Here is a 17,105-nt window from a genome sequence, read left to right as displayed (position 1 = left end):
GAGAGATGCATTGTTGTAGAAAAGGCAATGATCTGGCTATTCATGCATTAGAGAGAGAGAAAGATAGAGCCCATCTATAGAGATTCTCCTTTTATTTATTTTTCCAAAATCGTAGTCCCCTACTTAGAGAGAGAGAAAGATAGAGCCCATCTATAGAGATTCTCCTTTTATTTATTTTTCCAAAATCGTAGTCCCCTACTAGTCACTTTCCTTCATATGATTTTATTTTCTTCCAAGATGCCTTCACCAGATCTTCTCAGACTTCCTACCACCATACATACTGGCTCTACGCTCTTCTTTAAAAAAAAGCTTCAATAACTTTGAATATTCTATGAAATGCTACATTCTACCACTACTAGATGCCTCCTTTGCGCTCTGCCTCTGCTACTGGACAGTGCTACATCAACAACCACGCTTCAACCAATAGTTTCTTGTCATCGTGGTTGCAGTAGGTGAACAGTTTCCCCAAAACAAATGCCCGCCCTTCGCCGTGCTATTCAAAACAACGGAGTCAAGCACCAGAGAGAGAGAGAGAGAGAGAGAGAGAGAGAGAGACTGCCATAGAAAAGGCAGTGATCTGGCGACTCGTCTATTTTACTCTGTTATGCTGAGCCCTTTCGAGGCTTGCCACGTGGTAGAAGGAGGAAGCGAGGCTCGGGTGACGGGTAGACCTGATCACCACCTCTAGCTGAAGGGGGGAGCTGATGGGTGACAACAGGCAGGTGAAGAGGCACAGAGTGGAGATAGCCGAGCAAGCGGCAGTCCAACTCACCTCTTTTGCTTGGAGGTAGATTTTCACTACATGAGAGAGAGAGAGAGAGAGAGAGAGAGAGAGAGAGAGAGAGAGAGCTTATGACGGCCATTGCTGCTATGAGAGAGCGAGAGAGAGGCGGCTACTATCTGCGATCGAGCTCACACACAAAGTTTGACATGTTGTCCGATCGAGCTGACACAGAGAGAGAACTGCATACGAGAGAGCTGGTGTCCGCTGTTCGAGCCGATGTGCAGGCAAAAGAACTTTTGGTGATGTCCGTTGTCCGAGCTGGTGCAGACGAGAGAGCTAGCCACTAAAACCTAGGCGTGTGTGTGTGTGGTCTATAGATGGCCGGTAGGGTGAGCTCAGTCTAGCCCGCTCTCTCTCTCTCTCTCTCTCTCTCTCGCTCTCTCTCTCCTTCTTGCAGAAGAGGGGCACAAGTTCATGCAAGGTGGAGCGCATGCGTGGGCGAGGCAAGGTAGGAGGGGGCTGGCTTGCAAGTAGCCGGCTTAGATAAACATAAACATAAACATTATACTATGTAAAAATTGGCCTACAAATCCATCCCAAAAAGATGCTTGGAACTTTTGAAATTTGAGGGGTATTTGGGGAATTTCCACAAATTAAAGGGGTATTTTGGTAAATTCCCCTTGAAAATAATCACATGATTTCAAGAATTCAACAAGTTTTAGTGTAGATAGCGCCAAATGCTTCAAAGTTAAAAGTTTGGAGAGTTCTAAGTGTGGCTTGGTTGGGAAAAACATTGTTGGGGGCAAGGCTTGATCATAGGAAAGGAGATAACAACACCCGCATCACTGCTTGAAATAAATAATAGTTAGACAAAGCTAAAATAAAGGAAAACCTGCAAATAAAAAATTGTTGAAATAAATTGTTTTAGAGAGATTTAGGATGAATTTTGTTAAATTTATAGATTCCCACCTTCAAATCTCAAACATACAGATAATTTCAAATCTAGTCGAACCTAGGTCTTTACAGATCCTGAGTGCGTAATGGCTAAAATTGTGTATACATATTATCACACACTCTCTTCATTTGAAAAGAACAAGCCTCTGAAGATGTGGGGCCTCATCATGAGGATGACTTGGAATGTGCTTTTGTTTTGATTTTTGAACAAGGCACATCGGGGCTTCTGAATGTTGACATTGACACTCAGAAGATCCAAACTTGATTAAAGAGCTCTTTCTTCTCTCTATAAATCCTTAAAAGACCTCAATACATGACAAGTTGAACTCATGACCTGTCACTCCACACATAACTAATAGAAAAGCTATTCCACGTTCCTTCTTCTAATTACAACAACCCCTCCGCTTGGTGGCTCAACACACCCACACACATGCATGCATTCCTTAATCGTTAATGTTTAATGTCATAGGAAATATCCCACAAGACCTCAAAGATCTATCCGACGATCGACCAGTCTTAGACTTAAGGACAATTATTCAAGAGAGAATTGGGATGATCAACCTACCATGCTTGGATGACAGAAATGTTATTCCGTGGCAAAACCAGAGCAGTGGACGATCCACACACACACACACACACACACACACACACACACACACACACACACACACACACACACACACACACAAACAATCCATATACACTCAATTACACTCTTTGGCATTTAGTTTTTTTTTTGTGCTTGAGCTTAATGTCTAAAGATTAGCAAGGACCAATAAAGGTAGCTTTCAAAATTTGAGATGGGATTACAATAAACCTAGGTTTTTATTGGGTGTTGCTCCCTTCTACCATGTCTACTTGCAAAGAGGAAAAAACTCTCCTCTCCTATTCATTTTGAAGGGACCAGCTCGGGGAAGATGGTTTTTTTTTATAATGATTATTTTGAAAAGTTTTCTTGAGCACGCCATTGGAAGGGAAGGATCATGGAGGTCAAGCAAACCCATGACATCAAGCGACTTGCAAAGGTACATCATGTGTATGTTGCTTCACAACTGAAGCTAGAGACAACACTGGCTCCATCGAGGTTTCCTTCAAACTATAATTTCACTCCTCTGTCAAGTTTTTAGATTGTGTATTTTGTATTTCTTCCGTATATATTTCTTTGATGTCTATAAATTTTTCATTGTTTGTTCATGTTTGCAGATGTTTTCCCATCCGAATTTGTAGCGTGGGAGCCAATAGAGTCCTTCACGGGAACTTTTGAGGCCATCCACATTGACCTTGGCAAGCTGCTTTATGCTTGTTGTCCATCTGCAAAGCTTCTCTCATGGGGCATTTTTTTTATAACCATACTTATGTAATGCCTAGGAAAACTAGGTATGGTAATCTTTCTCCGGTTCACCCACCAACCTTGCAGAGTATGGAATGGCCTAAGCCACATAGTGCCTTGATCACAACAACCAAAAGGAGAATTGAGGTAGATGTGCATTTAGTAATGAAGTGCACCTATGGTTCCCACAAAGCTTCACTAACTTGGTTTATGTCCCTTCATGTGTTTGTGTTTATCTTTCAACTGCAGAGTGTTCACAGGACACCAACAATGTGTACTTGCGAAGGGAGAAGTGTTATCAATGGCTTCCTTGTAGTTGCATGGGAGACTAAGGTGGTCAACCACCAAGGAGATACAATCAAGTGCTTTGTAGTTGTTGAGAATGTGATGTGCAAATACCATATTGCGAAGTAAAGCTTGTCAATTGTGTTTCCCTATAGAAGATGGAAGCTGACGAAGGGAGAATGGGAGGAACTAGACTCTGATGTTGCTACTAGAGAATCAATTGATCTGCAAATATGCCTCCATGACAATGTAGTGCATGACATCTTGGTGTAAGTTTTTTAATCTAGAGCGTGAATACTTTCAATGTTGGTGTCTTTCAATGGCTTGTCGCGTAATTTTGTTTATAGGTATAGTTTTAAGTTAATTTATCGTTAATTTTAAATGCTTCTAAAAAGTGACATTGAGTATAGAAGTGACTTTCTAGGTTTTAAACTTCATTTCTCACATTCACAAAACACTAGCTTTTAGCTCTCTTCCCATCTTCTTCGCGAACAAACTCATGGAAACATCTTCTAATGCACTTCTCACACAACTACAAAAGACCGTGCACATGAACTAGTCAGTGTGTTTGAGGGGACGATTGACATGCATGCCACTACTAACCTTCATGTAGAGGGATTACAAATCTTTCTTGACTACATGATGGTGCATATGGAAGAATATGCAGTAGTCTTCAAGGGATCCGACATGGCGTGGTTGCCAATGGATTTTCTCAAACACCTCTATGCGACCAACAAAAACTTTTTTTATCACTTTTTGAGGTTTATCATACGGCTTACTGAGCGGGACTGCAGGACAGAGGATGAGAATGACCTCATAGACTTGGGCATGGGGTGCATAGGCACCCAATTCATCTCTTGAGACATGGTTCTGGTCTTGCTTGTGCTTGAGAGCATGGAGAAGGGAAATCAAAGGAAAAGGCCAACCAAAAACCGCCTGTGACCATTGTGGAGGAATCAAATAAAGTTATCAAAGAGGTTTATGAGTAGGTTGAAGCATCTATGCTACTCATCCTCCTTCAAGATCCCAGCTCCACTAGGGAGGAAGATTGGATGATAGAGGGAGATAAAACGTTGGAGAAAGTTCCTGACCTCCAAATTCTTACTTTGCATGCAGTGGTGGATGGTCATCACTTTTTGTTCCTTGATGACATTGCAAAGACACTAGGACTTAGAGAAGATGAGTCGCTCTCAATGCTTGCTATCTATGCGGGCATGAAAGATCCTAGTGGAAAGCAATAGAAGATCAACTTTCAAATTGACTTTGACAACCAAGGTCTCTCAACAAGCCTCTCTTTCCTCCCTATTGAAAACGAACAAAATTTGGTACAAACTTCATGGCAAATACACTTATAGAAATCAAATCATGTGCCTCATTTTATGAAAGCATTTCGAAAAGCGCTTTCCATCCACACAAACCGTTGATCACTATGGGTGGAGAAGATCGCAATAGCATCGACCTTACAAGGAAAACTCTTGAAGAAATGGATGAAAAAACTAAGGTAAGCATTTTTTAACCTTGTCAATAGTCTATTGTACCTTATAGTAAGTGTTGAAGTTGTTTAAAATGTTTTGCAGATAGCATACCATGTTGATAAGTTTGTAGTGTGTACTAGAGGTCCGCATAGCATCGAGACTTACACTAAAAGAGTAAGGTTGTTGCCACTCGAACAAATCTCATGAATAAGGAGAGTCATGGAGCTTGAGCTTCTTTTCACTTCTTCTTCTTCTCCTTCTCCTCTCTCTTGCTCTACCTCAAGTTATTGAGGGTTGATGTACGATAACATACTATGCATTTTAAGTTACTCTAGAGAAAACGGAGGAAACTTGAAAATAATTCTATTATTGCAATGAGGCTATTCTTTTGAGAAAATCCACATCATGGTATATTTTAAAGTTTGGATCACACCATCATAGGTAGCTTTCTATCGGGGGAGGGGGGGCGACAAACATGTCAAGGGAGCTAGGTGGTAACGATGGGGGATTATAAAGAGTGCTTTGATAGAAGAGTATGCAAGGTAGATAAAACTATGAACAATTTTCTTATGACAACTTTGTCCACATGCTAGTTCTCTTTCACCTACCCATATCGCTAGAAACCTAGGTTTAGTGTAATTCTACCTACAAATTTTGAGATTTATCCTTAAATTCAAAGTAGAAGGTGAACAAACCTACAAACTTTAGAGAAATTTAGTGTAAAAAACTTCTCTTAAATTCTTCATGTTAATATGAGCACAAATCAAAGCTCCTAGATTGCTCGGGGTTCCTAGTCTGATGAGTTGTCCGTCATGCCTCGACCCAGATTACTCACCCAACGTGTGATGCCCCTATGTTGAATACACTTCTTAGAGCCATGGTGTATGATTGTCATTGTAGTCCTTTGAAATGCTTTTCCTAATGCGGCTTAGCCCTCATTTTTGTTTGTACTCTATTTACTGTTTGGGAGTTGTCTGTCCATCAATGCCTCATAGCAATTCAAATGGATGGTAGTCTAGCATTGCATCTGTCATCTTGTAGAATGATGTGGCCCAAGCCTCAATCCTTAGCACCCCATAAGGTAACCCCCTCAAAGGGGTAACTGGGAGGTTGGTTGTGCTACAACAAACAAAATTGTGCCACGTTGAGACAATTGTGTTGGCTAGGGAAGGAAAATCTTAGGGTCCCTAATCATTGAAAATTTTGGCTTTGAAGGAATTGGGCAAGGAAACTCAGAATAGACGAGGCAAGAAGGTCCTCAAGTTAATCCGTTGTCATTTTCAATAACTATATAGTATAAACAAAACCCTTCAAAAAATCTCTTTGAAAGAGACGCGGACTCTTTCACGCACGAGCAGGAACCAGTGCTCCAAAAAAACTTTGTTCTGAAAACTTGGCAAACTTACCTATGAGAATTTTAGTGGTAAACTGACTAAATTTGAAGGGTTTACCAAATGACGCTAAATTTCTTTAAATTTTGAAGGTTTTCTCACTAGTAAATTTAAAATTTAGAGGTAAATCTCCAAATTTGCAGGTGGGATTACACTACACCTAGGTTTTTTTTTTTACCCCTCCCCCTCTCTTTATCTCTGCTTTCTCTCTCTCAATCTCTTTATAAAAAAAACTCTTTGAAAGAGCCTACGCCCGCGTGGACTTTCTGTTTAGAGAGAGAGAGAGAGAGAGAGAGAGAGAGAGAGAGAGAGAGAGAGAGAGAGAGAGAGAGAGAGAGAGAGAGAGAGAGAGAGAGAGAGAGAGAGAGAGAGGGAGAGGAGGGGATCGTATATGGGCGAGGGAAGGTTAGAATGGAAGAGGCTGAGGAGGCGGAGATCGTGCATGCTATAGGATCGACATATCTGTGCTGATGTGCGTCACACAACCTTGTACTTTGTCACAAGGAGAGCTTCTACATGTTGACACAACTCCACCTAATCTCTTGTCACACCATCGTTTTTGGTCTTGCGGCTTGAGTAGGTCTTTCCCAACCCAATTAAGCATCCAATGTGAAAAATCATGGTGGTTGCTGGACTAAGCGAGGCAGGGGAGGGAAAGCACGTGCTCCTGCGAGGCAAGAGTTCAGAACTTTGGACTACAAAAGGAGACCCCCGGACTCAGAAGAGGTGCAGCTACTAAATCGCACTTCTTTCCTTCCCCCCCCCCCCCAGCCCCCCCCCTCTCTCTCTCTCTCTCTCTCTCTCTCTCTCTCTCTCTCTCTCTCTCTCTCTCTCTCTCTCTCTCTCCCCCTCACACACACACAGAAAAAAAGAAACTGTCTTGAATAACAGGTTTTGAGTTCAACTCTCCTGGTCGGCTAGATCTTTAAGGTCTTTTGGGATAGTTTCCTACGACGTTAAAACTCTCTTCTTCTCGGGTGTGTGGGTGTGGGTGTGGGTGTGGGTGTGTGTGCTAATAAAAACAAGAAAATGGTATAACCTTTCTATCACCCAAGTGTGGTAGATTGGTTATGCCATTTCCTCCTTGAGTAAAAGGTCGTGAGTTCTACTCTCCTCATTGGAACTTAGATCTTTAAGGTCTCTTGGGATAGTTTCCTACGACATTAAAACTCTCTTCTGCTCGGGTGTGGGTGTGTACGCTAATAAAAAGAGGAAAATGGTATAACCTTTCTATCACCCAAGTGTGGTAGATTGGTTATGCCATTTCCCTCTTGAATAACAGGTCTTCAGTTCAACTCTCCTCATCGGCAAGATCTTTAAGGTCTCTTGGGATAGTTTCCTACGATGTTAAAACTCTCTTCTTCTTCTTCTTCTTCTCTCTCTCTCTCTCTCTCTCTCTCTCTCTCTCTCTCTCTCTCTCTCTCTCTCTCTCTCTCGATCCAGAATACTGTACTAGATGTGTCCAAAATTTGAACCGCTTAACACAAAAATTTAAGCATTACAGAAGCCGATCCAATTGTATGATAAAAAATTTGTAATTCTCAGAAAGTGAACCTTATTGATGTATTAATTTGTTAAACATATTGCAAAACCTAACTGCGAGCCCTTGTAAGCTCATCAGAGAACTGTTAGCACACAAAGAGGCTGACCTTGAATGAGAACTACAAAGCTAAGCCTTGAAACAAATAGAGCTTCTACTCTTGCTGCATGCAACGATTGAAGTGATACGATAGCACCTCGCAAACTTGAGATGGACGAGAGAATACAACATCAAAGATAGGGAAGGGGAAGAGGAGCTGCCACCCTTAAGGGCTATTGGGAAGCATCATTGCAGAAGGCCTCGAGCAAGCTGGCCTTGATAAAGCGCACACCCATGCAGGAGTCAGGTAAATGGAAATGCAGAGGAGGTGCATACATGGAAGGCGAAGGTGCAACTTGTGTGTAAGAGAGGAGCGCTGACTGATGTAATTAGCGGCGCGTTCAATGCCTTCCTTGACGAAGCGTCTGCTCTCTCTCTCTCTCTCTCTCTCTCTCTCTCTCTCTCTCTCTCTCTCTCTCTCTCTCTCTCTCTCTCTCTCTCTCTCTCTCTCTCTCTCTCTCTCTTTATTAAAAAATCACCACAAAAAACAGCTATTCATCTACAAGGATTACTTCAAACTCAATCAATGATAGATTATTGTCTGACTTGATTGAAAAAGTGGCAGGCTCCGTCGTCACCTCAATAGAGCCTTGCCACTTGTCCACTACAAGGCGCATGGAGCACCTTCTTGCATTACATCCACTTGCTCATTACGGGCAAGGAAAACGATCATGGCAGTCTCATCGCCAATGACGCATTCAACAAAGTGCAAAGGGGTGCTCTGAAGGTCATCGAAGTGGCTCTTCTGCATCACCTGCTTGGCTCCTAGCACCTTCATCACCTGCAAGTTGTGGCCGGATGTGCCGGGCCTTAGATCTTGCACCTTATAAATTGCCATCCCCTGCTTCTGCTTCGACGCCGCCATGCCTACCTCTCTCTCTCTCTCTCTCTCTCTCTCTCTCTCTCTCTCTCTCTCTCTCTCTCTCTCTCTCTCTCTCTCTCTCTCTCTCTCTCTCTCTCTCTCTCTCTCTCTCTCTGAGAGAGAGAGAGAGAGGAGGAGTGAGTAGTCCACGTTTGTCTGCAAATCGTTCCAAAATGCTTGCCTCATCAAATGTTATCAACAGAGCTGGACGAGGTATTTTGTTACACGCGCAAGCTTTGCCTTCTTTCCTTGAGCTCTGCCAAGCTAGCTAATTGTTACCACATACATGTGGTAGTGATGTGTGTGAACACATTAGGACCGCCCGATCATTTTTTCCCTCTTTAGGAGGTTTTTTCCCCCGTGCATTGTATATACGCCCATCACTCTAGGGCTATCCATCTTTCCATTGCACTGCCTTGAGCTTCCTTCGTCTTCTCCAAGATGTGTGTGTTTCTCTGCAACCCTAATTCCAACAATTGTTATCAGAGCAAGTCACGTCCTCCCGGGCTTAGTCGTCAGCTGCTCCAGCACATGCCTGCTCACTTTCTCCGATTTCAGTGAGCTTTTGCAAGCGTTCGCAGGTCAACAAATATTTTGGTTTGGGCTTGAAGAGCTCGGTCTGCTCAGAATTTTGATTTGGGCTCATTTCGGTCTCCGTTTCCACTACAAGGAGTACTGCACAGGCTATTTCGTCATTTTGTGCAGAATTTTTGTCAGTGCCATTTTGTGCATAACAGGTGCCTTATAGTCTATTACGGTTTGTGCTATATAGCACAGGTTGTTCCCGCTCCGTTTCTACTATTTTCGGGCAGTTTTCACATCAGATGCATCATTTACCATGGCTGACAACAACAACACAGATGTGTTCAAGATGTGGGCTTATATGATGCAACATGTTCTTGTGTCAAAGGGTGTCTGGAACATTGTACAGGGCATTGATGTACGTCCTGGTATTGAGGATGTAGGCGATATTGAGGATGTTGTAGGTCTTGCTGCAAGGATTGCAGCTGTTAGAATTGTTTTGCCTACGACAGAACAAGCTCGTTGGGATGTTAAGGATGCGCAGGCTGATGCATTGATTGCGTTGTCTGTGAAGTGCACCATTGTTCCTCACATCCGTTCAGCAAAATCTGCAAAACAGACTTGGGATATTCTAGTAGGTCTTTATGCAAGCCACAATGAGGCTAAAATTGCTTTGCTACGTAAAGAGCTGGAGTCGAAGATTATGCATGAGGAAGAAGATATGGACACTTTTCTTGCTAGTGTCAAGGATATCAATGAGCAACTTATTTCTGCAGGTGAAGTTATTTCATACAGTTCCCTTGTGCAGACTGTTCTTGATGCCTTACCAGATTCTTACCAGACTTTTGCTAGTACTTGGAGACTTATGACCCAAGGAAATCCAGAAGTTGTCAAGTTTGATGCATTATGCACATTGCTGTTGCAAGAGTCACTTTCCATAAAAAACAGGACTAGACAGCGTGCAGTTGAACATGCTTTTATTGCTTCTCAAAGAAAGGGTGGTAACAGCAATGCAGCCACTTCTTATGGTTCTGCTGCGAGTGGCAAAAATTCTGTTCCTAATGCTTCTGCTGGCAGCAATTCGTTTGGAAATTCTCGTGATAAGGGAAAAAAGAAAATGCGTTGCCATTATTGTAAAGCCAATGATCACTTGGTCAAGTCGTGTCCTAAGTTGAAGGCCAAAGAGGCTAAGAAGAAAGAGGGTGGTTCCACTGCAAATGCTGCTTCCACTACAAATGCAGCCATTGTTGAGTCTTCTATGAAAGGAGACTGTGTTGTTGATGTTGATACAGAATGGGCTTTTAGCGCAGAGTGCACTTACAATCCTGCTGTCCATGATGCATGCTTGTCAATTGATGCAGATTCACGTGTGGTATTTCGATAGTGGTGCTACAAAGCACATTACCTCACATCGTGAATTGTTTACCTCTCTCGAGTCTCCCTCATGGGAATTCAGTCACTTGTGCCAACAACGCCTCTTATCCAGTTTAGGGAGTTGGAAAGATTGTGCTCACTGCTTCTAATGGAAGTTCCTTCACACTTGTTGATGCACTTTATGTACCTGGGATCAAGAAGAATCTCTTATCTGTATCCGCACTTGCTCGACTTGGACTTGTAGTCAAATTTGTGGATGACAGATGTACAGTTCATGATCTGAGTTTTGGTGATGAAATTGTTGCATCTGGCCTTTTGTGCCGTGGGCTGTATAAGCTCACTTTGTATGACAAGTGTGGACAAAATTTTGCAAATGCTATTGCAGATTCAAGGGCTATTTCAGATGCAAAACTTTGGCATGCACGTTTTGGTCATTTGAATTTTGCTAGTTTGCTGCGTTTGCAGAAATTTGATATGGTTGCTTCTTTGCCGCCTCTTGAAGCACCTGTCAAACATGTTTTTGAAGGCTGTATTCTGGGTAAAATGCAGCATTCTAAGTTTCCAAAGGATGGTTCAGTTAGGGCCACATGCAAGTTGCAGCTTGTGCATAGTGATGTTTGTGGGCCCATGCAAACTCTGTCCTTGGGCAATTACCTGTACTTCGTGACTTTCATTGATGATTCCTCTAGGCATGCATGGGTATTTCCGCTTAAAGTGAAGTCCGAAGTTTTTATGTGCTTCAAACAATTTCTGGCTATGGCTGAAAATGTCTCGAAATGTACTATGGGCACCCTCCGTTCCGATCAAGGGGGGAGTATATGTCTCATGAATTTAATGCATTTTTGGCTAGTCGTGGGATAAAACACCAATGTATAGTGCCTTATACACCTCAGCAAAATGGTGTTGCTGAGAGGAAAAACAGGTCACTGACGGAAATGGCACGATGTATGGTCAAAAGTCAAGCTTTGCCGCATTCTTTTCGGCTTGAGGCCATCAGGTGTGCCACGTATGTACTTAACTGGTGTCCTACGAAAGCTTTGCAGTCTATTACTCCATATGAAGCATGGTATGATAGAAAGCCTTCTATTGATCACATGCATGTTTTTGGCTATTTGGCATATGTTTTGAGGCCACAAGTGCAACGCAGAAAATTGGATGATAAGGTTGTCAAGTGTATTTTTGTTGGTTATAGTGCTGAAAGCAAAGGTTACAGGTTGTATCATCCGCAAACAAAACGTATTCTGGTTTCACGGAATGTAGTGTTTGTGGAAGATTATGTTCAGCCCTTGTTGTCATGTACTAGAGACAGTAATGTAAGCTCACAAGACATTTATGACACTTTGTTGCCTCTTTTCAGTGGTGGAAATACGAATGTAAGTTCCAATGAGGCAAATGTACAGCCTATGGGGGTTTCTGAAAATGTTTTAGATCAGCTTATTACTGATGCAGATGTACATTATGTACTTGATGAGGAAAGGGCTAAAAATGAGCAGGCTAGAGGTATGCCAAAATGGCAGGTGCACACTTTGCGTGACAGTAAATTGGATGCACCTTTGTCTAGTCGTACTCATTCAGGCTCTCGCCATGCATCTTATGCATCAGATTGTTATGCTTTGGCTTTGTCTAGCTTACATGACGTTGAGGAGCCTCTGTCTTTTAATGAAGCACAGAATTCAAAAAATTGGATGGCTGCCATGCAATCACAATATCATGCACTTATAGAAAATGACACATGGACTTTATGTGATTTTCCTCTTGGCAAAAAGCCATTGGTACGAAGTGGGTTTACAAGTTGAAACGCAAGCCGGATGGTGAGATCGATTGCCATAAGGCTCGACTTGTTGCAAAGGGTTATGCATAGCAAAAAGGCATAGATTATGAAGAGACTTTTGCTCCAACTTGTCGTATGACTACTGTGCGTTTTCTATGTGCATTGGCAGCTCATTTTCATTGGGATGTACATCAATCAGACATTGTTACTGCTTTCTTGAATGGTGACATATTTGAGGAAGTTTATGTAACGCAGCCTCGTGGTTTTATCATAAAAGGACAAGAGGACAAAGTGTGCAGATGTAAGAAGGCTTTGTATGGGTTGAAGCAATCTCCTCGTGCTTGGTATGAGAAAGCTGACACTCATTTGGTTAAACGAGGCTTTCGTAACAGTCCAACAGAAAGCACATCGTATGTAAAGCGTGAGGGTGATGTACTTCTCATTGTGGTTCTTTATGTTTATGATTTGCTAATCACTGGACCAAATGAGAGACATATTGCTGAATTTAAGGCTGATTTGAATGCTACTTTCAAGATGAAAGATTTGGGGCTGTTGCATCATTACTTGGGTATACAGTTTAAGCAATGTGATGGTGGTATTGCCTTGTGTCAGAAAAGTTACATAGAGACATTGCTATGTAAGTTTGGACTTGAGGATTGCAAACCTATTTCCACTCCCATGGAAATAGGTTTGAAGTTGAGTCTACATGGTGCTGGCGATCCTGCTGATGTCACTCTTTACCAAACTGCTGTTGGCTGCCTCATTCATGTATGCAACACGAGGCCGGATCACAGGTCAGCAAATTTATGCATAGCCGAGGGTCTAAGCATTGGCAGGCTATCAAGAGGATTTTCCGCTACCTTAGTGGCACTTTACATTTTGGCTTGTTTTATCCCAAGAGGGGATCATTGCCGCCAGACTTACATGCTTTTTCGGACTGATATTGGGTTGGTTGTTTTGACACGCGAGTGTCCACAAGTGGTTTTTGTTTCATACTTGGTAGTTCATGGATATCATGGTTGAGTAGGAAGCAACCTACTGTGGCCACTTCGAGTTGTGAGGCTGAGTACAGGGCAGTCTTCACAGCTACGGTTGAGTGTGTATGGCTCAGACACCTTATGGATGAATTGGGTGTTGGATAGGACACTGCCAACACTATCTACACTGACAGTCAGAGCGCATTGGCAGTTGCGAGAAACCCAATTTTGCATGCTCGCACAAAGCACATTGAGGTGCATTACCACTATGTCAGGGAGAGGCTCTCAGCAGAAGAGATTATCTTGGCTTATGTGCCAACACAAGACAACCTTGCAGATCTTTTCACAAAGGCATTGTCTCGTGAGAAGCTTGAAGCTTTCCACAAAACTTTGGGCTTACTCCTCTTTGTGGAATGATCATGTCCTTAGGGCATGGAACTTCCCTTTACTCATGTGCCAGCTCTCGTTCACCGCATCACTGCAGGGGGGATTTGTTACCATATACATGTGGTAGTGATGTGTGTGAACACATTAGGGCCGTCAGGGCATTTTTTCCCTCTTTAGGAGTTTTTTTCTCCTGTGCATTGTATATACGCCCATCACTCTAGGGCTATCCATCTTTCCATTCCACACTAAGTAACACACTCTCTATTGTGTGCCTTGAGCTTGCTTCGTCTTCTCCAAGTTGTGTGTGTTTCTCTGCAACCCTAATTCCAACACTAAAGGCGAGGTGCTAGAGGTGCGTGTCTACCTGTGGAGAGAGAGAGAGAGGGAGAGAGGGAGAAAGGAGGAGTGAGTAGTCCACGTTTGTCTTCAGTTCGTTCCAAAATGCTTGCCTCATCAAATGTTATCAACAGAGCTGGACGAGGTATTTTGTTACACGCACAAGCTTTGCCTTCTTTCCTTGAGCTCTGCCAAGCTAGCTAACGGCGAGGCGCTAGAGGTGTGTGTCTGCCTATGGAGAGAGAGAGAGAGAGAGAGAGAGAGAGAGAGAGAGAGAGAGAGAGAGAGAGAGAGAGAGAGAGAGAGAGAGAGAGAGAGAGAGAGAGAGAGAGAGAGAGAGAGAGAGAGAGAGAGAGAGAGGGAGATATGGTCCTGGGGTGGTTCATCAAGACCAAGTACGAGAAGCTGAAGCAGTTGAAAATGGCCAAGTACAAGAAGGTGGATCTCACCAGCAGCATGCGCGTGAAAGCCCGCAGCCGACTTGCACAGAAGATCATTGCAAGAACCCTCAAGGATGCGGATTCTCCGGGCAGGAAGGCTCTTGCCATCTAATTCACTCTCTCTCTCCCTTCATCAGCTACTTGGACTTCCCCTCCTCGACTATGTACATGTCCAGAGTAAGTGTTTCAAATCTACATACCTAATCTGATAACCAAACCTGTAATTATGTAGCTCACATTCATTTATCAACGAAGCTGGATGAGGAGTGTGAATGAAGCCAAAGGCTCATCAGACCATGAGTTGCAGTAGTGGCAAATTGCAAATATGCCTTTCCCTCGACATTGAGTTGTCTGCCACTAATCCCCTCACACACTCTGCTAAAAGCGCAAGCAACTAGTTGCACTCATATTGAAGCCGCTGGCTTAATTACTTGAGCATTATAACCATCATAAGCTTTTCTGCCCTCATGTCCACTTTGACGTTTACTTGTTTAAAGTTTTCTGCATCGTCAACAGCCTGATAGCATCAACAGAAAAATGTGCTGACAAGTGGGGACTCAAGTACTTGAGCACTAACATTGTCTCATCCAAATGCCTTCTGAAGGGGAGGATCACATAAGATCTACGATTTATCAGTACTACTCTGGAGCTTGTGAGCCTTGATTTAGTCCCATACTCGCTTGAGGGCATAAGGCTTTGTGATCTCCGAGGTTTCCAAGATGGGAGTCAGGTTGGAGGAGACCCTATAGAGGATCTGAGCACCACCTCTGGGCTCGGGCTTGGGGTCGGGCTCGGGAGTGGTGTTGAGTTCGGTCTTGGTACTTTCTTGCTCATCTATATATTCATCAAATCATGCAAAACGCAGAGCACTCACACACTAGACAAGGGTCAAGATCCCAATCGATGGCAAAACGAAGGATCGCGATCGATGACAAGAAGATGGATTGGGATTGGCTGGGGTTGAACGATCGAAGCTGGAACATGCACGTACAATACCCCATATTGTAGCAACAAAGCTGCATGATACAACCAAGCATTGGACGGTGGAAGTCAAGTAGTAAATCATGCAGGTGCAATTAGGAAGCGAGAGCTAATTGGCCATCCGATATTGGGAAGAAGCAGGAGGCATGAACAACAACTTGCACAACCATGATATGATTCCTGCAGCCGCTAATATTTCAGCTGACTACAAGTAGTAGTACTAGCACCAGCACACAGCATTTGAAGAGCATAATAATTCATTGTTTATTAGATATGATACGGATCACTGCACTACAAAATTACAAAAAACTCTTCTAAAAGATCTTCTGACAAACAATCGGCCATAGAGCGTATGATAATTAAGGCCTATGATAGAGTTGAATGTGAGTTTGTACTTCAAAGTCTATATGATATGGGTTGGGACAGATTCTTTTTCACATTCTTTTTGCGAATGCGTCAGCTAAAATTTCAGTTAATGGTACTCTTAGAGATGTTATTCCATTCCATAAATCCATAAGACAAGGGTGCCCACTTTCTCCTTTGCTCTATGCTATCTCATAGGATGCCTTGAAGTGGCTTGTTAAAGATGTTATGTAGTAGGAAAAACTCACTGCCATAAACATATCTTGCTTTATGAAGCAAATGTGCCTCCAATAGTGTGTTGATCATACCAATGCAATTGTGAGGAATGATGTACATGCAAAGGAGAATTTTGGGGCTTGTCTCATGGTCTTGCAAGTGGCTCAATTATTAACCATGCTAAAAGTCTGGTTTGATGGGGCTGTCTGCTTTGTCTAAGCCAATTTTCATCAGAAGACTTAAATTGCTACGTTGGGGGAAAAAACATGCCCATGCTGCTTGTTGACTGGTGTTTTAGGTCGAGCCACTGTCTGATAGTTTATAGTTTAGCTTCTTTTTTATGTGCCATATCCGTACGACATGCTAGTCATCAACATTGATGGAGTCATGATGTAAATATCCACTTTCTAGCAAGGCAATTTGAATTATTGGAAGATCGAGACCAATTAAAACTGTAAGCAGAGGTCTGAATACTGAAATAGGAGTTTGGTTATGACTTGAAAAGTAATGGTGTTCCAAGGATCCTATATCCTCTTGACTAGAGAGAGAGAGAGAGAGAGAGAGAGAGAGAGAGAGAGGATTTTGCAAGGAAGTGTTCACCAAAACCTTTTGCAGGAACCAATGGAAAATTTTTAACAATTTTTTTTTTGGATTTTTACTGAGTTTTACACTAAAAGCCTCCAAATTTACAAATAGATTTTTAGAGAATTTTACACTAAAATCCATTGAAAACTCTTTTTGTTGTAGTGCATCAATATATAACAAACAATAAATATTTTTTTGATGATAAAATTTACTATATTGCATACAAACACTTTCTTGGGTTTGTCTTTGCTCGAAAAAATTCGCTTGGTGCGTGGTAAGACTCTCCTTTTGGCACTACCTTGGCCATCTAGGGCCATCCATTCTTCAAGTTTCTCACACAGAGTTCTCCAAGCATGCTTCTGTGGAGTTGCTCAAGTGCAAAGCATTAAGTGCCATCCTTGTGCTAAATATTCCCTTACCCTTAATGCTCACAAGTGTATCTTGGTGGACCGGGAGGCGGCATTGTATGCCTTTACAGGGTTCTTAATGCTTA

The 17,105-nt window shown here is 42.6% G+C and overlaps 1 protein-coding gene, 1 long non-coding RNA gene and 1 pseudogene across 2 annotated transcripts; 2 read left to right on the top strand and 1 right to left on the bottom strand.

The window, feature by feature from the left end:
• Positions 1–531: 531 nt before the first annotated feature.
• Positions 532–3,578, top strand: LOC147434633 (uncharacterized). The gene is made up of 3 exons (XR_015185248.1): positions 532–787; positions 2,882–3,155; positions 3,258–3,578. It is a non-coding gene; the product is annotated as an uncharacterized LOC147434633 (long non-coding RNA).
• A 4,711-nt stretch (positions 3,579–8,289) lies between these two features.
• Positions 8,290–8,663, bottom strand: LOC147434632 (uncharacterized protein At4g28440 pseudogene; annotated as a pseudogene).
• Positions 8,664–14,393: 5,730 nt separating this feature from the next.
• LOC147434631 (uncharacterized) lies at positions 14,394–14,579 on the top strand. The gene has a single exon (XM_086489996.1). The coding sequence runs from the start codon at positions 14,394–14,396 to the stop codon at positions 14,577–14,579; it is 186 nt and encodes a 61-aa protein (XP_086346122.1).
• The last annotated feature ends 2,526 nt before the right edge of the window (positions 14,580–17,105 follow it).

This window comes from Adiantum capillus-veneris, chromosome 19, assembly GCF_014529385.1.
Source record: "Adiantum capillus-veneris isolate H3 chromosome 19, ASM1452938v2, whole genome shotgun sequence".
Lineage (NCBI taxonomy): Eukaryota > Viridiplantae > Streptophyta > Polypodiopsida > Polypodiales > Pteridaceae > Adiantum > Adiantum capillus-veneris.
Note: the sequence above shows the minus strand (reverse complement) of the source record. Positions and strands in the feature narration are given on the sequence as shown.